We start from the raw sequence: 24141 nt of genomic DNA on the forward strand, positions 1-24141 counted from the left end.
AGAGAGAGAGAGAGAAAGAGAGAGAAGAAAAATATAGTTCCTCAAAACAAAGTAACATCTGCATTCCATATTGAGTCTCCAGATGGTGTTATAATAAACTCCATATTTCTGTGGAGATGTTGTGGAGATTCTGTGCAGATGTTGTGGAGATTCTGTGCAGATGTTGTGGAGATTCTGTGGAGATGTGCAGATGTTGTGGAGATTCTATGGAGATGTAGTGAAGATTCTGTTGAGATATGGTGGAGATTCCCCAGAAATTCTCTGGAGATGAGGAGGCCTCTATAGCAGGAGATCTTTCATTTAATTAAAATGTTAAATTAAATTAAATTTGAAATTAATTTATTTTGTGTTGTTTCCTGAATGTAGTGAAGCCATTTGGATTGAATTATAAATGTAGATCAACTAAAATAAAATACGATAAACCTGTGTGTGTGTGTGTGTGTGTGTGTGTGTGTGTGTGTGTGTGTGTGTGTGTGTGTGTGTGTGTGTGTTTCCAGGCAGGTTTGATGATTCTGTGATCGAGGAACGGAGGCAGTGTTCAGAAGACCTGCTTCAGTTCAGCGCTAATATTCCAGCTCTTTATGCTAGCCAGTACATACAGGATTTCTTTAAGGTGCAACACACACTTTGGTGGTTTGCTGTTATGTGACCACATACATATATATACACACACACACACACACACACACACTTGCTCAAAGACCAGTCATGCAGGACTCATTTGTTCCATTTCTGAACTTCTTGAAGATATATACCCTCACAGACATACCAAGATTAGGTACACACGCATGGTTTCTCTGTCTCTCACACACACACACACACACACACACACACACACACACACGATTACGCTTCACTTGACTTCCTGCATTCTAGTTTCTATTACCCTGACTCGATAAGTTTTCACAGTAAACAGTGAGTGTGGTTTTGCAACTTATGTGTGTAATATAGCTTGTGTGTGTGTGTGTGTGTGTGTGTGTGTGTGTGTGTGTGTGTGTGTTTCCAGGACGGAGAAGTGCAGGACGGTTCCGAGCTCATCGGTCCGGCAGAACCCTTTTCCGACTTCCTAGCCGACAGCCAATCAGACAGCAGCTCTGAAGGTGTGCACCTGGTTTTTCACATGGAAGAACTTTTGTGGTTTATGAAAGAAGTATGACCACGTGAGGGCGCTCTCACGCCACGCTGAGGCACATTAACACAAAAAAAAAGGAAACCGCATCTTTCGTGATCTTGTTGAACATCTTTAAAATGTATAGGGTTTTTAAAAGGATTGTGATGTAGATAATAAATACAACATTATTTTTCGATTAATGATTATAAATAATAATTTATAAGAAAAGCAGTGAAAATGTGCACCTCAGACTTTTCTCAAATATACCTCAGTGTTCCTTCAGATTTACCTCAACCTTCCCTCCAATAGACATCAGAGTGTCTTCAGATTTACCTCAGACTTTTCTTAAATAGACCTGTTTTCCTTCAGATTTACCTCAACCTTCCCTCCAATAGACCGCAGAGTGTCTTTAGATTTACCGCAGAACTTTCTCAAATGTACTTCAGTGTTTCTTCAGATTTACCCAAGTTTTCTCAAATGTACCTCAGATGTACGCCGGAATTTCCTTAAATGTACCTCATAGTTTTTCAGATTGAACTCAGTCATTCCTCAAATGTACCTCATAGTTTCTTTTGATTTACTTCAGATTTTCCTCAAATGTACCTCAGAGTTTTTTCAGACTTTCCTCAAATCTACTTCAGAGTTTCTTCAGATTTACCAGAGTTTTCTCAAATGTACCTCAGATGTACCTCAGAATTTCCTCAAATGTACCTCAGAGTTTCTTTAGATTTACTTCAGACTTTCCTCAAATGTACCTCAGAGTTTCTTTAGATTTACTTCAGACTTTTCTCAAATGCACTTCAGAGTTTCTTTAGATTTACTTCAGACTTTTCTCAAATGCACCTCACTTTTTTTTGTTTTACTTTAGACTTTTCTCAAAAGTAAAAGAGTTTTTTTCAGAGTTACCTCAACCTTACCTTGGATTTTACCTTGGATAAACTTTCTATAGACTTACCTCATATTTGGCCCATCTTCTTTAGAGCTACTTTTTTTTTTTTTTATTACTTACCTTGGACTGTCTTTAAAACTGCCTTAGAATTTTCATAACAGCTTTTCTTCAGAACTACCTAAGTACACAGTACTTCAAAGTTATCACCACTCAAGTACACCCGAGTTTTCCTTAGACATTCCTTAGACTTAGCACAAACTTTCCTCAGACTTTCTTCATAACTACTAATCTTTCCTCAACACTTTCCTCAGACTTTTTTTTTAAATCTGAGCCAGAATTTCAGTTCCTCAAATGTATTACCACTTTTTTCACAGCTACTTCACAATTTTTACAGATTTACCTTTGGTTTACCTCTGATCTACCTCAGACATATCACAAGTCTCATCAATCATGTCTTTAGATCTGCCCCAGATTTTCCTCAAATCTACCTCAGCGTTGTACTTTAGATGTATCGCAGTTTTTTGTTACACACTATATTGACAAAAGTATTTGGACACCCGACATTTCCAGCCACATGTGGTTGTTCCCAAACTGATACCACAAAGTTGGAGGCCAAATTGAACAGGATTTCAACAAATGAGAAGCATTACATTTTCCCTACAATTACACTAGCACAAATCCAGCTCCATGAAGATATTATTTCTAGGGGTTGGAAGGTGAGGGAGATCTCCTGCTGTAGAACTTCCACACCTTTGGGATGAATTGGAATGCCACCCCAGGTCTCCTCACCTACATCAGTTACCTGTCTTTTAGTACCCTTGTATATGAATAAGCACAAAATCTCCACAAAATCTCCACAAAATTTATTGGAACATCTTCCCAGAAGATTAAAGCTTATTGAACAGCAAATTTGGACTAAATGTGGAAAAGGAAGTTCAAAAAGCACCAGTCTTGTGCTCAGATGTCCATCAAAATTTGTCCATATAGTGTACAGGAGCTATGGATATCGCTAACTTCGAAATTTAGCTCGGCTTGTATGTCCTGAACACACAGAAAATAATTGTACATATATAATTCATATAAAATACTGCAATTTTTTATGCTTTTTTTTTTTATTAATTACTTCTGTTTCCTCTCTCGTCGTCGCAGTGCATAGGAGCGTTGGCGGCGTGGATGATTCGACCCTGACCAGTCAATCAGAGTATGGAGGTAATGATGATTGATTGTTTTGTACCACAAACAACTTTACAGTTTACAGCCTACAATTACAGCCTGATATTTATGCACATTTATGTAGTTTCTGTAGCTTGAGCTCAGACAGTTTTTGTGAATTTATTATTTTTATGGAAGGAGTCTACAGTGTTAGTGCTTTGCCTGCTTTAACTAATAGGACAAGAGCAAATGATTGTTCGTAGCTGCCAAAAGTTGGGTGAACACCTGCGAGTTTTTTTGCTGCGGTTTGCTGAGCGGTTTTATGCTTATTCGGATACAGAGCCAAGGGTGTTAGTAAAGTCAGGTATCGATTTAGATGAGGTCGGGAGACCTGGAGTGGCGTTCCAAATCATCCCAAAGGTGTTTAATAGAGTTTGGACCCCTTAATTCCGATATCTTCATGGAGAGGGACATTGTCGTGTCAAGAAAATTTCATACCCCTATATCCAAATACGTCCAATACAGTTGATTGCCCCCAAGGTTGTGGGAGAAGTTTGAGGAAGAACCACATCTGGTTGGAAAAGTCCGGTGTCCCTATAGCTTTGTCCATGTAGGGTATAACAATATGATATAATATGATATGATGGATATTGATGTCACGGTCTGGCTTCAACAAGTGAATATATTTCAAATACGAGTAAAAAAAAAAAACAGTATTCAGGTGTCCAGGTGTTTACAGGTGTTAGGAGTACATGCTGGCATTGAAGTCATGTGGCTATTAAAATAACCACGCAGCAAATCACTTGGGCTCCACGGGGCATTTAGACGGACATCTAAGTGTTTTTGTGTTTCAGGTCCATCCAGTGACAGTGATCTGATTTCCCTGCTGGTGGATGGAGACTCCCTGCCCGACTTGGACGATGGAATGGGCTCCGGTTGCAGTTCCCCAAACCTGCCTGCCGGAGGTAGCGGACGTTCGGCGTCCCCAAAGCGGACAGAGGTAGACCCAAGGCGGGCCATCAGGGCGGCGCTTTTCTCCAGCCAGCAGAAGAAGGATTACTTGGAGAAAGCCAGCGAGCAGATCAGCCTTGCTTTGCAGAAAGAGGTGGAGCAGGACTACGCCTCTGCTTTCTTCTACTACCGCAGTGGAGTGGATTTACTGCTGCAGGGAGTCCAAGGTACTCGCACACACATCGTAGCATCATCTGAAGGTATGGAATTTGGTTGAATCTTTCATACAGAGAGAGTAACTATTATCTCATTTATAAACCGAGCAATTGAGGATTAAGGGCTTTGATTAAGGGTTCCGCCGGACTGGCAGCCTGGTGTGTGCAAGGATTTGAACTGATGACCTGTTGAACAGATGTCCAGTGTTTTAACCTAGAGAAGCTAGACAAGAACCAGAGATACCTGAGCCTCTAACAAATAGGTACACCACTGTAAATGTTAAAAAGAGTAGCAGGACTTTCAAATCTGCAGCAAATATGCAAATAAGGATGTCTATCTTTTTAAAAGTAGCATGCTGCCTGTAAAAACAATTCCAAATAGGCAAACAACTATCACTTCTAAAGCAGCATGTAGAGTAAAACAACAATTGCAGGTATGCAAACTACGGCAACTGCTGGAAAATTACCTAGCAGTGTAAACAATTGCAAATGGGGCAAGTGCCAGAACTTTGGGAGCGCCACGCGAACTGCGAAAACACCTGTAGCACACCTGTAGCGCACACATTTGAAGACAGCACTCCTGCTGCAAGAAGTCAAACTAATAGACAAACTACCTGCTGCTTAAACTGCATACCATATGGACCCTAACAAATGGGCAAACTACCGTAACTGCTGCAGTTGCAATCTGTAGCTACAAATCAAATCAAGCTGCCTACCATAGCAACCTAAACTACTGTAACTGCTGCATAAAAACAGTTTCAAAGGGGCAAACTACCGTAACTGCTGCAGTCATACCTTGTAGTTTCCAGACAAATTGCGGCAAACAGAAAAACTACTGGTGTAGCTGCCTACCATATCAAACCTAAGAACCAGAAAAGCTACCATAACTGCTGCTGTAGCTGCCTACTTATAAAACAATTTTAAATGGGCAAACTACCATACATGCAGCAGTTACAAACTGTAGCTATTAGTCAAGCGGTAGCAAACAAACAAACTACTGTAACTGCTGCAGTTACAATTATATATCTTGAAATCAAGCGGTAGTAAACAGAAAAATTACCATAATTGCTGGTAAAGTTGCCTATAATAATTACCCAAACTACTGTAACAGCTGGTGTAACAATCCTAACAAGTGGACAAGCTACTGTACCTTTAAACAACGGATGTTTGCGGGCAACTTGATTTGTAGCTACAGTTTGTAACTGCATTTGAAGCTCGTCGTATGGTAATCAGCTAGAGCAGCAGTTGTGGTAGTTTGTCTGTTTCTTTGTGTTGACATGGTAGGCAGCTAAACCATCAGTTATGGAAGTTTGTCCACTTCCTTGGGATGCTATGCTATGCTGCTACACCAGCAGTTAGTGTAGCAGTTTGTCCATTCGTTAGACTTCTTGTAGCAGACCAACAATTCAAAGTAGAACGGCGGGACAATCCGCTCCAACCTCTGAAACGAGGGAACCACGCAACCCCAACTGAACGGGAAATCTGTGTAGCGAAGTCGTCACCTACCGAGCAGCATTGTGATGTCGAGATTGTGTCTTTAGGCCATGGGGGGGTGGCGCCATGGCTGCGAATACACTCTGCCTGATGGCCTTTCTGGCATCGCTTTCAACACACAAACGCACAAACGCACACACATGCCTTATTGTTCTTAAACCAGCGCAGTGAACTAAATGCCTTGGCTTGTTTGTCGGCGCTTGTTTACTCGTTAATGTGTGGGTTTTTTTTTTTTCCGTTTGTTTACGCATGGGTGACGACTCCTGGTGTTGTTGACAATGAAACGGCGCTGGGCTTCTTTTGTGAAGGGCTTCAGTCCAAGCTTTTAGTACCTGCCAGGATTCTTTAGCTCTGTGTATGGCAGAAAGAGATAATGAGGGGAGAGTGTTAAAAAAAAAAAAGAGAGAGAGAGACGGAGAAAAGGAGGGGCAGATGATGGAGGAGAAAGAGAATGTTCTTTTTGTTGCGTCTGTTTTTTTGGGCTGACGTGTTATGCCGCTGGCACATCATGATTCGATAAGTTTAAATGTTAGCTTTTAAACTTGATGAAGTTGGCATCGCTTGCTGGAGGACTTCAGGGAAGAAGCAAACTGCCATAGATTAGGTCAAGAAGAACGACCATAACCACTGGAGTAGCTCCAATCCTCTGGAAAGATGTTCCACTAGATGTTTTCGAGATCTTGTGGAGATTTGTGCTCATTCAGAGACGAGGGTGTTGTAAAGTTAGGTACTGCTGTAGGTGCGTTAAGGTGGTATTTCAGTTCATCCCAAAGGTGTCCAATAGGGTTGGAGCTCTCTAGCAGATCTTCCACATTTTCCAACCCATGGAAACCATATCTCCTATTTTGTGGCGACAGTTTGGGAAAGAACCACGTGTGGCTGAAAAAGTCAGATGGCCCAATATTTTTGTCCATATAGTGTAGCTAACTAACTAAATTGCGTAGCTAATAGCTCATTTGCTAACTTAAAAATTAAGCTAGCTTAGTAACTACGGAAATAACGAATGAATCTAACAAATCGCAAACTACTTGATTTCTGACTAATTTAGCTAACAATCTATTTGCTCACTTACTAATTTAGTAACTCACCCATCAAGCTGTCGACTTGCTTAAATACTTTACTAGCAGGCAATAACTCAACTAGCGGCAAGCAATTTACTGAATAACTCACTTAGCTAGCAGTCTACTTGTTTGATTACTAACAAACGAATCGAGCTAGTAATCTACTTGTTTACTAACAAGTCGTTTGCTTACTTTCATAGTAACTAATCTAGCTAGCAAGCTACTTGCTTACTGACTTATTATCAAGCAATTTATTTACTTTCTTAACTAAGCTAGCAATTTATTTACTAATCTACTTGCTCACTTACTACTCAATGAACCATGCTGCAGGACAATCTCCTTGCCTACTTTTGCAATTTTAATAATTAAGCAAGCGATCTATGTACTTGTTTAGTAACTAACTAAGTTAGCAATTTATGTACTTATCTACCTGCTCACTTACTACTCACTATGCTATGCTACACACACTATGCTATGTTTTATTTTTTACAAACTAGGCAAGCTAACTAAGCAAACGATCAATTGACTTTCTGATTTTCCAAACTAAATCGCTAATTTATTTACTCTTTTTAACTCACAAACTAAGCAAGCAATCTATTTTCTTTATTTACTAATTTACTTGTGTACTTTCTACTCAATTAACTTCACTACCGAACAATTGTTTACTTATGCAGTTTTGATAATTAAACTAGCTATCAATTTTTTTTTTTTTTTTACTAATTAACTAACTAACTAAGCAAACAATCTGCTTTCTTACTCTCGAATCAACCGCACCAACTAACTAACTATGCAGGCATTGTATTTACGTTCGTACTAATGAAATGGCTTACTAGGCTAACAATTTATTTACGAACTAAGCAAGCAATCTACTTGCTCACTTACTAATCAATTAACTACAATACTTACTTACTTCCTACTTAATTTACTCGCGGATTTAATAACTACGCGAACAATCTACTTTCGTTCTTGCTAACAAAGCCAGCTAGCCGTTTAGCTGGCGATCTAATTAGCTTTTTTTCTAGTTGCATAGCTAACCGGAACATTTGTATTTATTGTCCAGGGAAATTAATAGTCAGGGTTTTTTTTTTTTTTTTTTTTTTTTATCAAGCTGAAAACATTTGACTGAGTATTTTGAATATTTTACCGGGGGCCGTTACGCGAGCGCGTGAGATAGCGAAGGCCGTAACAACGAAAAATAAACGTTGCTAGCATTCTGTGGGTTTTATAACATTGGATTTAAATGGGTAATGCTAATCATGTGTGTGTTTCAGGTGAAGTGAGTCCGCGCAAGAGGGAAGCCGTGAAAAGGAAGACGGCCGAGTATCTGATGCGCGCTGAGCTAATCGCTAGCACCTACCTGAAAGACAACATGGGCCAGAACTCCACTCAGAACCGGGTACGACAATAATATTCACAAGTCTGACTGGAAATAAGCATGTTTTACTTCAGAGGACCTTTAAACTGTGTGTGTGTGTGTGTGTGTGTGTGCGTGTGTGCGTGTGTGCATGTGTGTGTGTGTGTGTGTGTGTGTGTGTGTGTGTGTAGGCGCTGGCTGCTCAGTGTTGTAAGGGGTCATGGGGTCAGCAGAGTCAGGCTGATGAACTACACAACTACAGAGTCCTGGGGGTGATCGATAAGGTGAGCTGAGGTCAAAGGTTACTAATTTCTAAAACCTGTGTGTGTGTGTGTGCGGCGAACTCCATTTATGTCCATTAAGGGCTGCACCTGTTCTGGTTTCTCGAAGGTTTTTTTTTTACACATAGACACAAGCAGGTGTGTGTGTGTGTGTGTGTGTGTGATCTAGAAATAGAGACATCAAATAACACAGATATATCGCCAGCTATCAAACCGGACCTGCTGCAATTTGGGCCGCTGCCACGGATCCGGTAGCGACAGACTTGACGCTTTAATTGTAGTTTGGTTTTTTTTGTTGTTTTTTTTTCCTTTCTTAAACCTTTATATTAATTGTAGTTTTGTAACACACTTGCAGGATACGAGCAATTTGCTAAGGTAACATAATTGCTTGAGTAACATGCTAACGATATTTGTAGCGATCTGGATGACTACCGTTATATTTGAAGCAACACGTTTATTTTTTTTTTTTTTAAGTAAGAAACGAACAAACTACAATGTTTGGAGTTTCCCACTCGCTTTGAGTAAGACCAGTAGTAAATTGGCCAACTACCATAATTACTGGAGTAGCACACTTTCTGGGAAAATTTTAAAAGTACCATAATTGCTGCGGTAACATGTTTACCACATTTGTACTAAGCAGGCAGATTACCGTAATGTTACAGTAGCACTGTGGAAAAAAGTTTGAAAAAGAACAAACTACCGTAATTACTGGAGTAGTGCGCTTTCTGAGGAAAGTAGCGTAACTGCTGGAGGAACCGACTAGCCATATTTGTAGCGAGCTGGACGACTACCACAATGTTTGGAGTAGCATGAGCGCATTAAAAAGGTAGGAAATTAACAAACTACCATCATTTTTGGATTTGTGTAGATCATAACTACCGTAATTACTGTACTAGCACACTTTCCGCCGTCTCATCTGCAGGTGCTTCTGGTCATGGACAAGAGGACGCAGGAAATGTTCGTCCTCAAGGTGAGTAGAGGTGTGTGTGTGTGTGTGTGTGTGTGTGTGTGTGTGTGTGTGTGTGCGTGCTTGAAAGGTTTCGATTCAAGTGTGATGATTGTGTGGCCATGGATAATGTCGCACATTAGACAGTGCAGAGGAGACACACTTTCCTGGACTGAAGTGTGTGTGTGTGTGTGTGTGTGTGTGTGTGTGTGTGTGTGTGTGTGTGTGTGTGTGTGTGTATGTGTGTGTGTGTGTGTGAGTGAGTGTGTGTGAGTGAGTGAGTGTAAATGAGTGCGAGGTGCCATTATTTGTGGTGTCCTCCACTTTGGACAGGCTCCAGATGCCAGCTGATGGCACAGGCACAGATGATACTGATGCCCCCCTCACACACACACACACACACACACACACACACACACACACACACAGATCTCTGGCCTCAGACAGCACAGTAACTCAGACAGATGAGGAGGTTATGATGGGCACCTGTGACCTCTGTGTGTGTGTGTGTGTGTGTGTGTGTGTGTGTGTGTGTGTGTGTGTGTGTGTGTGTGCACGCGCGCGCACGCATGTGAGCTTGTTTATTGTATTAATGACCTATTTGACGTGATCCAGGGCTTGAGGAAGAGCAGCGAGTGCGGACGAGTGAAGAAGACTATCGTCCCCCGCACGGTCCCCAACATGGTACGGCTCAGGAAGTTCATCGTCTCCGAGGACTCCGTGTTCCTGTTGCTGCAGTACGCCGAGGTGTGTGTGTGTGTGTGTGTGTGTGTGTGTGTGTGTGTGTGTGTGTGTGATTCGTATTCTCTTCCTCAAGTCGTCCCTATAAACCTTAAAGCTCCACCCCCTTTCCCTCTCTCCATCTCTCTCTCAATGTCTCTCACCCGTTTCCCCGTCTCGCTTTTTCTCTGTCTTGTCACAGCCATTCCATTTCTTGTACATGCACACACACACACACACACACACACACACACACACACACACACACACACACACACAGTCCCTTGCTCGTCTCTCTCTGTCCTTGTTAAGCTTGTGTCACAGGTCATTATCTATGGTAGCAGGTGCTGCTCCGGATCATTAACTAAGCTAACACCTGCGTCTCCTTATTCTCGGCCCGGCTGTGTGTGTGTGTGTGTGTGTGTGTGTGTGTGTGTGTGTGTGTGTGCGCGTTCACGAGCCCGTAAGTGTGTGTCAATGCACACATCTGTGTTCAGGAGCGTGTTTATATTGGAATGAATAAGCCACTTAATCTCCTAGCAGTCGTTTCGGCAGATTCGCGCAGCCGTGTTAATAAGTTGCCTCAAACCTCTCAAGTAGCCTAAAGCGCCGTTTCATTTCACAACAGGCTCGGCTAGTGGAGAACAAACACACACACACACACACACACACACACACACACACACACATTTTAAAAGTCCCGACTTACCGCTCAGACCGGCCTCATGTGTTGATATAACACTTGGTAATGAGCAAGACTTGCCAGTTTGCTAACTATCCTAATGCAAAAAGTAACAATCTGGGTAACAAACTAACTTCTGCGTGTAAGTGCTGCCAACGCTGCGTCACGTCGGCATTCATGATTCGTAATGCGTTCAAGCTGCACTGTACGGACAAATCTTTGTAGATTTTTTTGACAGTAAAATTTTGAACGTTACATTCCACACTGAGTTCCCGTTAGTTTGCACTAATAAGAGTCCCCGCTTTGCGCTAATATCGCAGAGTCCCCGCTTTGCGCTAATATCGCAGAGTCCCCGCTTTGCGCTAATATCGCAGAGTCCCGCTTTGCGCTAATATCGCAGAGTCCCGCTGCGCTAATATCGCAGAGTCCCGCTTTGGCGCTAATATCGCAGAGTCCCGCTTTGCGCTAATATCGCAGAGTCCCGCTGGCGCTAATATCGCAGAGTCCCGCTGGCGCTAATATCGCAGAGTCCCGCTGCGCTAATATCGCAGAGTCCCCGCTTTGCGCTAATATCGCAGAGTCCCCGCTTTGCGCTAATATCGCAGAGTCCCCGCTTTGCGCTAATATCGCAGAGTCCCCGCTTTGCGCTAATATCGCAGAGTCCCCGCTTTGCGCTAATATCGCAGAGTCCCCGCTTTGCGCTAATATCGCAGAGTCCCCGCTTTGCGCTAATATCGCAGAGTCCCCGCTTTGCGCTAATAACGCATAGTTCCCATTAGATAGAATTGAGTCCCCATTCTGAATTCAACTCAGTTTTATTTTCATATCCCTTTTAACACTGGACATTGTCTCAAAGCAGCTTCACACAGATAATATGGTAAGAAAGAATGAATACGTTTGTTCTTTATAAGTGTAAGTTGGTCCCTAATGAGCGAAAAACTCCCTGAGATGTCATGAGGAACAAACCGAATGTCCATTTAATATATTTTGCACTAATAGCATGAAGTCCCCATTTGCACTAATAACCTCCACTCAATGATTTTGTGGAGATTTGTTCTCAGGCAGCCACAGGACACCAGGTGTGGCGCCCTGGTGTGTAGTCAGCATTTCCGAAGGCCTTGAATAGCTCTTTAGCAAGAGATCTTCCAGAACATCCAGGCCTTAGTTGCTAGCAAAGATTTTCACTTATTTTAGAACAGTCAGGTGTTCCAATATTTTTGTCTGTGTTGTGTAGTTAAAGTTGGACATCTCCAGGATACAAAGGAAAAACTCCCCTAGACTTAATGAGGAATAAACCTTGAGAGGAACCAGATTTGGGAGGCCCCCTCGAACCTGATTCTGGCAGAGTATAATGAATATGACACTACCAGTATCCCGTCCACCATTTTGTTCTGGAGTAAAATCCTTCTTTTAAACCTAGTGCACACCAGTACAAGTTTTTGTCCAAACGTTTTTGCCCAAACTAGTTACTTTTTTTTGGCCTTTTTAATGCTCACGTTTTGTTTTTTGTTTTTTTACTCCACACTTACAGCTCTAGTCTTAAAGGAAATTACACCTTTCTAAAGCCAACATCATCAACGGCTGGCACTTACCTCAGCGCTAAATGTATCGCCGATGCACTAAGGTTGCTGGGCTTTCACGCGGAAAATAATCTCTCGCGAACCGGCGCCGATAGCAGACAGGAAGTTTGGCCTGACCCGAGTGACATTGCAGGAGTGCGATTGGCTGATTCTTGTTTGTTTGTTTGCTTTGTTCATGGACTGGAATCATTTGGCTGCAACGGTGTCATTATCTTAGCGGTGAAGAGCCAATTCATTCTGTTAACGCAGCAGATGTTACCCTCCAATCACTCACAACACAGCTGTGCAAGAGTGTGTGTGTGTGTGTGGGTACGCACTTAGGCTTTCAATCTGTTAGGAAGGAGATGATACCATTTAAAATCCTGGCTCTTTACATTGTAGTGACCTTTTTAGCGCAGATTTATTCGCCTCGTCCAAGTTGCGTAGGGAAGCTCCACACTTTCACTTCGTTTTCCACACTCTTTTCTCTCTTATCTAAATGTATTCATTTTGGCAAAATTGTTTTAATACGAAGCGGCTTCACAAATAAAATCCGGATCTCATTTTGCACTGAGCCGAGCAGTTAATGGTCTCGCTCAAGGGCCCCAAAGCAGCCCTCTGGCTATCCTTGTATTTTGAACAACATTAACTGTCCAAGCTCCTTTCTGCTTGTCCTCCCTCGATCCCGAGTCAGCACTATTTTGCACAGTTCTGTGCAGGGTGTCCTGACTAAAATCGATATCTAAATCCATGCTGTAAAGCCATAGCACCCTTAAGGGTTCTTGTTGAAGGACCCTTTCAATATTTCATGTAGAATCTACAAGAGAGGATTCCCAAATCCCAAGGGGTTCCTTCCTTTTTAGAGGTACAAACATACGAAGAACCTTGTTTCTAGGAATGCCCTGGTAAGGCCATTTTTTGTGCTACTTTCCAAATGTCTTTTCTGGTGGAATGATTTTGCATGACTACAAATTCAAAATCCCCCCCCACCCCCTGCAGGGTTTGTCAACTGCTAATAGTAGGGTAAAAGATTTTCCAGGCCTTGGTTTTTAGCAAAAAGTTTTCACTTATTTTTTCGATCAATTGGAAGATAACCCTTGTTAGGAGTTGCTTGCTTTTTTCTTTCATCGCAAGTTTTTGGTCTAATTATCTCTTCTTCTCTTTTGTCAACTCTAGGAGGTAAATTATGGTCCCACATTACCAAGTACCTCCATGAAGGTAGTCAAGAAGACAGCTTTGACATCCCCTTCATCCAGAAGTCCCACACGACGACAGTTCACTGCACCGATGCCCTGATCAGCTCAGAGAGCAGCGGCTCACGGCCCAGCGTGGAGTTACAAGAGGACCAGGAGGAAGACGAGTCCCTGCCGATTAAGACTGTCCAGAAAGCAAACAGCTCACAAGTCCCCCTGTCCGGCTCTTCAGGGGAAGAGGAGTGCACCAGTAGCTACTTGACTCTGTGCCATGAGTATGAGCAGAATAAGGTGGAGTCTGAGGCTCTGGGAGAGGAAGAGGAAGATGCAAAAGAGGCAGAGGAAAATGTCGGAGGCGACAGTTCTGGTGCAGAGGCGTTACTGAGGTCATACCGAGGCTCGGTTTTCAGCAGCGATAGTCTGTGTTCTCCAGTTGGTGTGCACGAGCTGCGCTTCTTCACTGAAGAAGATGAGGAGCTTATCGACCCCCCTGCTCTTGATTCTCTGGACAATTTAAAACGTTCTCCCATGGAGTTGTTTCGGATCGACAGCAAAGACAGTGCTGACGCCTCGCGAACATTGTTCTCCACCTCAGACCTGGGCTCGGAGGTAACAGAGGTCACTGAGGATCCTTTGGAGATCGGCGAGGTAGTGGAGGTTAAAGGTCACCTGAGTGATATGTGGCGTTTCGATAGCGATCAGGGTTCTAATGAATCCGTGCCTGTGATTTCGTTTAAAGATGCCACGGCGGAGGACACGAACACATCCCTTCTGGACGAAGGACAACCTCCAGACCTTTTAGTCAACCTTCCAGGGATCACCGGGGGCACGGGGAATGATCTGGAGGAGGAGTTTGCAGCCGCAGGTGTGGCTTTTGCTCTTGAAGCCAAGCCCTCGCCTCAGTTTGGCAAACCGGATGTCCTCCAGCTGGGCGAGGAAGCAGGCCTGGAACTATCCGTCAAGGAACATGTTCCGGTTTTACGCAGCCAGTCGACCCCGGAGGCGTCTGAACAGAAAGGCTATGATCCTCCTCTAAACCGCAACATGGAATCCCAAACACAGTCCCTTCCCTTTGATTCCCTTATTTTCAGGACTGAAATCGAACCCTCCCACCCTCCATCCTCTGCAGAGTCAGACGCTACTCAGAAGAAGAAAGGTCGGAGTGTGTCTGAGATATTCCGGGAGCTGGACGAGTTGGCCGAGGTGGCTTTGCACACACATCTACCCGAGGCACTGGTGAGGAGCTGGGCGGTGGACATGCTGCTTGCTCTCGACGCGCTGCATCAAGAGGGAATCATCTGCAGAGACCTTAATCCCAACAACATACTGCTGGATTACAAAGGTACACCAACACGCATCAAATAAAACCCCTGTGCAAAGCTTGTCAAGGTACCAAGGACTTTCCTGGGGCGGAAAACCTTTTACAGGTAGTTCCCGACTTATGAGTTCCAATGACCCCATCAAAACTTGAAAATATCGCAAGTCGAGATATGGCCTAGCATACCCATGGAGATCAGTATAGGGGTAGCTCCGGGCGAATCGGAGTTGAGGACTCGCTAGGGTGTAAAACGGCCAAAAAAGGAATCAACGTTATCTTATCTCCAGGCCCTGAAACGATTGTAATGATCATCTATTTCTGCGACAGCGCATAAACAGCATTAATTTAAAAAAAACAACCCAGAGCCACTTGTAGACCAAAGTACGTGCCACCTAATGCGGAAAAAAGGGAGTCAATGATGCGAAACTCCGCCGTTGCTGAACTCGAGTTATTAGTGCCCCGAAGGTTGTCCGGTGGGCGTTCGAAACGGCATTATGCGCATAATGACAGTTTTGCTATAGGCGTTTCTATGATTTTGAGTGATGCCGAGAAAAACACAACCGTTAGCATACGTGGTTGTAAAAGGAATCTTCGCTGCATGCCTGTGTAGCGCATTTAACCTTCTTCGCAGGTAATACGGGACTAGTTTTGTCTCCCCTGTGTCGGTCACGCGAGGGATTTTTGTATCCCTGGCATTTTCTCCCCGCTGTTCCGTTGTTCCTCCGTATGTCTGTTTGTTTTGGGGTTGTTTGAGTCGAGGCGATTTGTCTGGCCCTTCTCTCCGAGGCTTAGGCCCCCTGCTCGGCGATCACGGCTCTAATAGGCTCTAATGGTTAATAACAGCATTACTGCCAATGACACAGTGCCAGCACTCAAAGCACAGCAATTACCGCTTCCTCGTTCACAGATGAGTGTGTGTGTTGGTGTGTGAGTGTGTGTGTGTGTGTGTGTGTTGTGTTGTGTGTGTGTGTGTGTGTGTTGTGTGTGTGTGTTTTCAGAGAGAGGAAGAAAAGGGCACGTTCGTTTCATTTTGGGCGAACATTGTAATTTCGTCAGACTGTTTTAGTGGAGAGGTGGAGTTGCTTTCAGTTTAATTAGCCGCCCCATTTTCTCTCTCTGTTTGCTCTCTGTTTTGCTCTCACTCAGGTTTTTTTTTTTGTTGTTTTTTTTTTTTTTTTTTTTTTTGCTAGCTTTTTTTCACTTTCCTTCGTTTTGCGTCCCTCTTTTTTTCGTTCTTGACATTCTTTTAGGTCATGTCGAGCTGACTTATTTCTGTAGCTGGAGCGAAGTGGAGGAATCCTGCGACCCGGCCGCCATCACCAAGATGTACTGTGCGCCAGGTCAGTCACGTAAGGCTGTAAACAAAACAAAACAAACAAACAAACATAAATAAAAGGGACAATTGAATAAAGCTGTAATAAACATTTCAAAATCAAATAAATGGATAGATGGATGGATTGATGGACGGACGGACGGACTCACAAAAGTAAGTACACCTCTCACATTTCAGTGACCAGTTTAGTATCTTCTCAGAAGTCAATACCATAGAAATTAAACGTACTTACTTATTTTCCAAATATATGGCAACAAAAGTGATTCACCCCAAGTGATAACAGCTGTACGTAGTGTAACCATTCCCTATTCATCACATGTTCATGTTTTTGTCTGCTTGACAGACCAATAAATATTTGTGTATATTGTATTGTTAAAATTTGGTGCTCCGAGTCCAATTCTCTCATACTGACCACTAGATGTTTGCGGCATTTAGCATGTTCAGCATGCACCTCGTGGTAAAGAGTCTCTGAGGATTTGAGAATTACAATTGTGGCTCTTTACAAAGATGCCGAGGCTGTAAGAAGATCAGTATCACTCTGAAACTGTGGTCAGGGTCATACAGAGGTTTTCCGAGACGGGTTCCACTCGGAACAAACCTCACAAGGGTTCATCAAAGAAGTCGAGTCCTCGTGCTGTGCGTCATGTGCAGAAGCTGCCTCAAAAAACAAGCGGACATTGCTTTAGAGTTTGCAGAAGCAGAAGATCCACTCGTCAGTGCTCCATACGCCACACTGCAACAAGTCGGTTTGCAGGCTGTCGTCCCAGAACGAGCCTCTTCTGAAGCTGCTCACAAGAAACGTGCAAACAGTTTGCCGAAGACGACCCGTCCAAGAGCATGAATTACTGGAACCATGTCCTGTGGTCTAATGAGACTTAGAAACTTGTTTGGCTCAGATAGTGTCCGGAATGTGTGGTGACACCCTAATGAGGAGAACCAAGAAAATTGTGTCTTGACTATAGCCAAGCATGGTAGCATCATGGTCTGGGGCTGCATGAGTTCTGCTGGATCTGGGGAGCTGCAGTTCATTGAGGGAAACGTGAATTTTAACATGTACTGTGACATTCTGAAGCAGAACGTGACGCCCTCCCTTCAGTCCCTTCAGAAACCGGGCTGAACCGCAGTTTTCCAACATAATAACGACCCCAAACACACAGCCAAGATGAAACTGCCTAGCTGAAGAAGCTGACGCTGAATGTGGCCAAGTATGCCTCCAGACCTGAACCCTATTGAGCACATGTGGGGCATCCTCAACCGGAAGGTGAAGAAGCTCCACATGTGTAACATCCAGCAGCTCCATGATGTCATTATGGAGGAGTGGAACAGGATCCCAGCAACAACCTGTGCAGCTCTGGTGAATTCCACACCCAGGAGGATTAAAGCAGTGCTACATAACAATGGTGTTCACACTAAATATTAACAGTCTGGACACAGAAGATACTAAAATGGTTGCTGAAATGAAAGGGGTATACTCAGTATCTCTTTTTTTGAGATACGATGGATGGATGGATGGATGGATGGATGGATGGATGGATGGAAATAGGGTAAGCAGATGGATGAATAGATCAGTAGATAGATAAATGTGCACATTAAATCTATCTATCTATCTATCTATCTATCTATCTATCTATCTATCTATCTATCTATCTATCTATCTATCTATCTATCTATCTATCTATCTATCTATCTATCTATCTATCTCAAATGTGTCTATTATTATTTGTTAATTTTAAGAAATATTTCGGGGAGTGTGTCATGAACAGTCCTCTAGAGGGCGCCACATGACCAAATTGCTGCCCTCATTTCCTGCCTGTCTCCTCTCACTCCTTCAGCCGGAGTTCTTTCTGTTTCATGTCCAGCTCTGTCCTCAATTTCTGATAGTCTATATGGATTTACGCTCGTTACCTTCCAGGCCATTTCTTCTCCCAACAAGTACGAGAAAATGCTGTGTGTTGAATAATACAGTCCAAGAAACCACCAACATCTCAGAACGTCTTTTCACCTTCACTTCCATAACATCAAAACTACAATGTATATATAAAGAATCAAGAGCTAGCTGGCTAATGTCTGTCTGTCTATCTGTCTATCTATCTATCTATCTGTCTGTCTGTCTGTCTGTCTGTCTGTTAATCAGCCTTTCTTTTTTACCTTTCTACATTCCTTTCTGTCTGTCTAGTTATGTTTAAAAAAACCCACTCTGCTGCATGTTGTTAGTATGTAACCCGGCGTGACTGTGTGTTTCCTCTCATGTGACGAGAACTAGCATTGTGATGGTTTGCTGTAGAGCGTTGTTTACTAGCTAGCAGCTCGAGTCAAATAGCATGCTAACACAGAGCTAATGACCAAGTCCAAACTGAGATGTAGCTGATAGTGTGAGCTGTTTTCTAAAGTAAAGGAGAACAAATCGAGTGTGTGTTTTGCCTGGGGGAGTGTGTTTATTTGTGTGCACGTGCGCGTGTGTGTCTTGAGGCACTTCTGCTGTGGTTTTTTTCCCGCCGTTAGCTGCTTCCTCACGGTTACAATGGAGCGGTTCTTTAGGGAAGTGAGACAGTTCACCTGTTCCTCCACTCGCCTGTGTCTGAGGAGACCAGCACTTCCCTCTCAGGCGCCCCAAACAGAACCAAGTGGCTTTCGGTGAGACTAAGGACCGCGGCCGTTACGGCAAAAACACCTCACACGCACGCCAGCCGAGGATGTACAAGCGAAATATGGGAACTTGGTCCTTCTCACTCGTACGTTTACTGAACAAAGCAACAGCTCAGCACGGTGTGTGTGTGTGTGTGTGTGTGTGTGTGTGTGTGTGTGTGTGTGTGTGTGTGTGTGTGTGTGTGAGAGAGAGAGAAAACACTTACTTCTACACTATTTACGCTATTACTGATTCTATCTCTGCTCACTTCCTAAATCGAAGGACATTTACCTGTGGAAAAACAAACAAATAAACCAAAGCAACTTTAGTGTGATATGTGACCTTAATGCAGCAATAAGGCACATTAAAGTAGTAATAAGTGAAATTAAAGTAGTAATAAGTGATTTTAAAGTCATAATAAGTAAATATCAAGTAGTAATAATTGTCCTTAAAGTTATAGTATGTTCTTTAAGTAGTAACAAGTAAATTCAAAGTAGTAATAAGTAAATATAAAGTAGTAATAGGTTAATTTCAAGTAATAACAAGTACATTTAAAGTAGTAATGTGTCCTTAAAGTTATAGTATGTTCTTTAAGTAGTAATAAGTAAATATAAAGTAATAACAAGTAAATTTAAAGTAGTAATAAGTGAATTTAAAGAGTAATAAGTGAATTTAAAGAGTAATAAGTGAATTTAAAGAGTAATAAGTGAATTTAAAGAGTAATAAGTGACCTAAAAGTTATAGCATGTGTGTATAAACTCTTAAAGTAGTAACACGTGTCTTTAAAGTAATACTAAATGTCTATAAAGTTATATTATAGGAATATGTTCCTAAATTAGCAGTAGGACCTTAAAGTTATAGAATGTGTCCTTAAAGTCTCTTAAGACTCCCTCTGCAGACACACACACACACACACACACACACACACACACATACTTTCTTTCTCTCTTAACCTCTGCTTTTTCTGTCCATTTTTTCTAATCTGTCAATCCAGATTTTTTTTTTCTCTTTCTTTAATTTCATAATTTTTTTTATCCCTCTCCTTTTTTCTTTTTATTTCCTGTCGTCTGTTTATGCTCTTTTTGTCCTCTCTCTCTCTCTCTCTCTCTCTCTCTCTCGTCTTGTTTGTCCTGCTCTATAATGCTTTCCTTCCCTGGAGTCTCGTAGACATTAATCCTTTGTGATGACACTCGACCTTGCTGAAAGACTTCTGTGTGTGTGTGTGTGTGATATCACCCTGAGCCACCCCTCATCACACACACACACACACACACACACACACACACACAGGTACAGCGATTTGACGATGATGGTGTACATGGCGCTGTCACAACATCTCGAGTGTGAAGCAGTTGCTGCTCTGTTGCAGTCGGCGCCTGTGGGGGGAAAGCAAGATCTCGCCGAGACACAGAGAGACAGGGAGAGCAGTGAAGCCCCACCCACAGCTGGAGGCGGAGCTTGTGTAGCTTCAGGCTATGGCTCTACTAGACTCATTGCTCGAGGGGCTCGTGGGCCATCTGGTGTCCCCACTGAAGCCCTGAAGGCTTAGATCTGACCCCCTAACGACAGGCACAGAGGCTCCGAACCACCGAAACCCTGAACTCAAGGACAAGAACATTCACGTCTCACAGCAGGGGCTGAGCTTCAGTACCAACACTTCCATTCCTGCACAGTTCAATTTATACATATACATATCTCTCTTCTCTCTTCTCTCTATCTGTCTCTCTTTCTTTCTGTCTCTCTCTTCTCTCTATCTGTCTCTCTCTCTGTCTCTCTCTTCTCTCTATCTGTCTCTCTTTCTTTCTCTCTTTCTTTCTGTCTCTCTCTCTCTATCTGTCTCTCTCTCTCTGTCTCTTCTCTCTATCTGTCTTTCTTTCTTTCTGTCTCTCTCCTCTCTATCTGTCTCTCTTTCTTTCTCTTTCTTTCTTTCTTTCTTTCTGTCTCTCTCTTCTTTCTATCTGTCTCTCTCTCTGTCTATATTTCTGTCTCTCTCTCTCATGCTGTCTCTTTCTTTCTTTCTTTCTTTCTTTCTTTCTTTCTTTCTTTCTTTCTTTCTTTCTGTATCTCTTCTCCCCTTTGGTCTCTTTTTTTCTTTCTTTTATTCTTTCTTTCGGTCTCTCTTCTTTCTTTCTGTCTTTCTTTCTTTCTTTGTCTTTCTTTCTGTCTGTCTTTCTTTTTTATTTATTTGTCTCTTTTTTTTGTCTTTTTCCTTCAATCTTTCATTCAATGTTTTTCTTTCTGTCTTTATTTCAATCTTTTTTTTTAAATCTTTTTCTTTATTTCTTTCTTTCATCATGTAACATTAATTAAATGTTATGTTAAGACAAGTGGTGAGACAGTGCTGCAGGAGGACATGTTTTAGAGTGATGAAGGACGAAATGTCTCAGAGTGGTGCAGGAGGACATGTGTCCGAGTGGTGCAGGAGGACATGTGTCAGAGTGGTGCAGGAGGAAATGTCTCCAAGTGGTGCAGGAGGACATGTGTCAGAGTGGTGCAGGAGGACATGTGTCAGAGTGGTGCAGGAGGACATGTCTCCGTGTGGTGCAGGAGGACATGTCTCCGTGTGGTGCAGGAGGACATGTCTCCGAGTGGTGCAGGAGGACATGTCTCCGAGTGGTATGTAAATGGCGAGGACAGTCTTGGCGTGGTCGCCAGCCGTTTCCATGGCTGCCTCAGCGTGTTTTCGGAGAGAAAGTCCACTGAAGTGTGGAGTGTTGATGAAGTTCTGCCACTCGGTGCTCCTCAGCGCCCTGAACTGCCAACACGCTCGCATTCGTTCCCTCAGGGGCTCGTTTTCATCTCCCCGGGACGGTAATTACGAGTTGGACAAAGACGTACCGCTTGTAATTACAGTTATTTCGCCTTGACGTTTCCTTCATCTGCAGCACATATTTACTGCCTGAGAGCGGATTTATACTGATACACTACATCATAGAGAGAGGGGGAGAGAGAGAGAGAGAGGGAAAGAGTGTGTGTGTGTTTGTGTGTGTTCAGGCTGCATTTAAAAATGTTATACAAATATCTATCTATCTATCTATCTATCTATCTATCTATCTATCTATCTATCTATCTATCTATCTATCTATCTATCTATCTATCTATCTATCTATCTATCTATCTCTGTCTTTTTTGTTCCATTCACTGTCATTTTTTTCTTTGTATTCTTTCTTTCTTTCTTTCTTTCTTTCCTTCTTTCTTTTATTAATTTATTCTTTCTTTCTTCATGTAACATTATTTACATTTCTTGTTAACACAAACAGTGTGTGTGTGTGTGTGTGTGTGTTTGTCCGGTTATGGTTGCACACTCTGAGTGCATGCCTGAGTGCTCAAAACTGATATGCAAGAGATCGGGCTGTCTGTGTGTGTGTGTGTGTGTGTGTGTGTGTGTGTGTGTGTGTGTGTGTGTGTGTGTGTGTGGTAGGAGTTGTTGGTCGTTTTATTATGTAAATTGCCTGCTTTAGAAAAACAGCCCTTCTGTTCCTCTTTGTGTGTGTGTGTGTGTGTGTGACTATTACACTTAATTTGCATGTTGCTTCCTTGAGAAGAAACACACAAGAAAAAGTGTCAATTTAAATAAAAGCTCTCGAGTTCAAGTCCCAACCGTCTCTCTCTCTCTCTCTCTCTCTCTCTCTCTCTCTCTCTCTCTATCCTTCTCTCTCTCTCTCTCTCTCTCTCCTTTTGGCGTTACAAGTGTCTCATGTGAAGAGATCAGTGTTTTGCCGTATGTAAATACGGGATCACAGATCAATAGAAAAAATAATCCTCCTCTTCTCTCACGCTACACCTGTCAATCACACAGAAGTGGGCGGGATCTCAGAGGAGACGGCGGCGTGCGATTGGTGGAGTCTGGGAGCGATTCTCTTTGAACTTCTGACCGGAAAGGTAAAAGTCACTTTCAATCAGGTCCTTTTCTTTTTTTATTCATGACAGTTCCTTCTTTCTTTCTTTCTTTCTTTCTTTCTTTCTTTCTTTCTTTCTTTCTTTCTTTCTTTCTTTCTTTCTTTGTTTCTCTCATTAGTTCTATCTATCTGTCTGTCTGTCTGTCTGTCTGTCTGTCTGTCTGTCTGTCTGTCTGTCTGTCTATCTTATTTTCTGTATATGTCTTGCTTTTTTTTTCTCTTTTTATTACCAGTCTTTCTATCTCTTGTGCTTTTTTTTTCTTTTTCCTTTCTTTATTCCTGCCTTTCTTTTTTTTCTCTCTCACACACACACACACACACACACACACACACACACACACACACACACACACACGCTAACACGCAGACAGAAAATGTTTGTGTGATATTGTGTGTTGTTGCCTGCAGCTATGCGACTTTTCTTAAGCATGATCAAATGAACCTCTCCAACACACACACACACACACACACACACACCGTTGTCGATTTCAAAGCTGTTTTTAAACCCCAGTGCAACCGTAATTTGTTATTTATTGACATTGGATTTACTCTCAAGTCTCTCGAGACTACACACACACACACACACACACACACACACACACACACACACACTGGTAGATCACAGCTAAGACATGCAGAGAGTACATCAAAATATTTGCTTCTACATATGTTTTGCGAGAAATCTATAAACTATCCAGTTATATTCTGTATCTATAAACTGTGTGTGTGTGTGTGTGTGTGTAGTCTCTCCACCAGTGTCACCCCGCTGGTATCAGCAGACACACGGCGCTGAACATTCCAGACTCTGTGTCAGAGGAGTCCAGGTCTCTGCTGGAACAGGTGTGTGTGTGTGTGTGTGTGTGTGTGTGTGTGTGTGTGTGTGTGTGTGTGTGTGTGTGTGAGAAATAAAGAGAAATCATGAATGATCATTATTTTTTGGAAATCTATCTATCTATCTATCTATCTATCTATCTATCTATCTATCTATCTATCTATCTATCTATCTATCTTTTCATCTAGCTATTTGTCTGTCCATCTATCCTTTTCTTTTTTCTCTTCTCTTCCTTTGCTTCTGTACTCAGCTGTAGCTGTATAGTACTAGTGTGTATATACAAAGTGTGTGTGTGTGTGTGTGTGTGTGTGTGTGTGTGTGTATACACAGTTGCTGCAATATAACCCAGTGGAGAGACTGGGCGCAGGTGTCGGAGGAGTGGAGGAGATCAAATCGCATCCATTCTTCGCTCATGTGAACTGGCCAAACTGAGGTCCCCGTAACGACTGACTGACCTGAAAGCTGAAACACACTCCATCTCTTCCTGTGTGTGTGTGTGTGTGTGTGTGTGTGTGTGTGTGTGTG

General features: G+C 42.6%; 1 protein-coding gene across 1 annotated transcript in view; it reads left to right on the top strand.

Moving 5' to 3' along the window:
- Positions 1–24141, top strand: part of rps6kc1 (ribosomal protein S6 kinase polypeptide 1) — a 27715-nt gene extending 3574 nt beyond the window's left edge. The window contains exons 4-16 of the mRNA XM_046873634.1: positions 498–613; positions 1007–1100; positions 3150–3209; positions 4007–4330; positions 8145–8269; positions 8419–8511; positions 9431–9478; positions 10070–10202; positions 13592–14950; positions 16177–16266; positions 22685–22767; positions 23529–23624; positions 23947–24141. Coding sequence (XP_046729590.1) covers positions 498–613; positions 1007–1100; positions 3150–3209; positions 4007–4330; positions 8145–8269; positions 8419–8511; positions 9431–9478; positions 10070–10202; positions 13592–14950; positions 16177–16266; positions 22685–22767; positions 23529–23624; positions 23947–24048 — 2723 coding nt within the window. The 3' untranslated portion in view covers positions 24049–24141. The remainder of the gene's footprint in view (positions 1–497; positions 614–1006; positions 1101–3149; positions 3210–4006; positions 4331–8144; positions 8270–8418; positions 8512–9430; positions 9479–10069; positions 10203–13591; positions 14951–16176; positions 16267–22684; positions 22768–23528; positions 23625–23946) is intronic.

The sequence above is a fragment of the Silurus meridionalis genome, chromosome 18 (assembly GCF_014805685.1).
Source record: "Silurus meridionalis isolate SWU-2019-XX chromosome 18, ASM1480568v1, whole genome shotgun sequence".
NCBI classification, from domain to species: Eukaryota; Metazoa; Chordata; class Actinopteri; order Siluriformes; family Siluridae; genus Silurus; species Silurus meridionalis.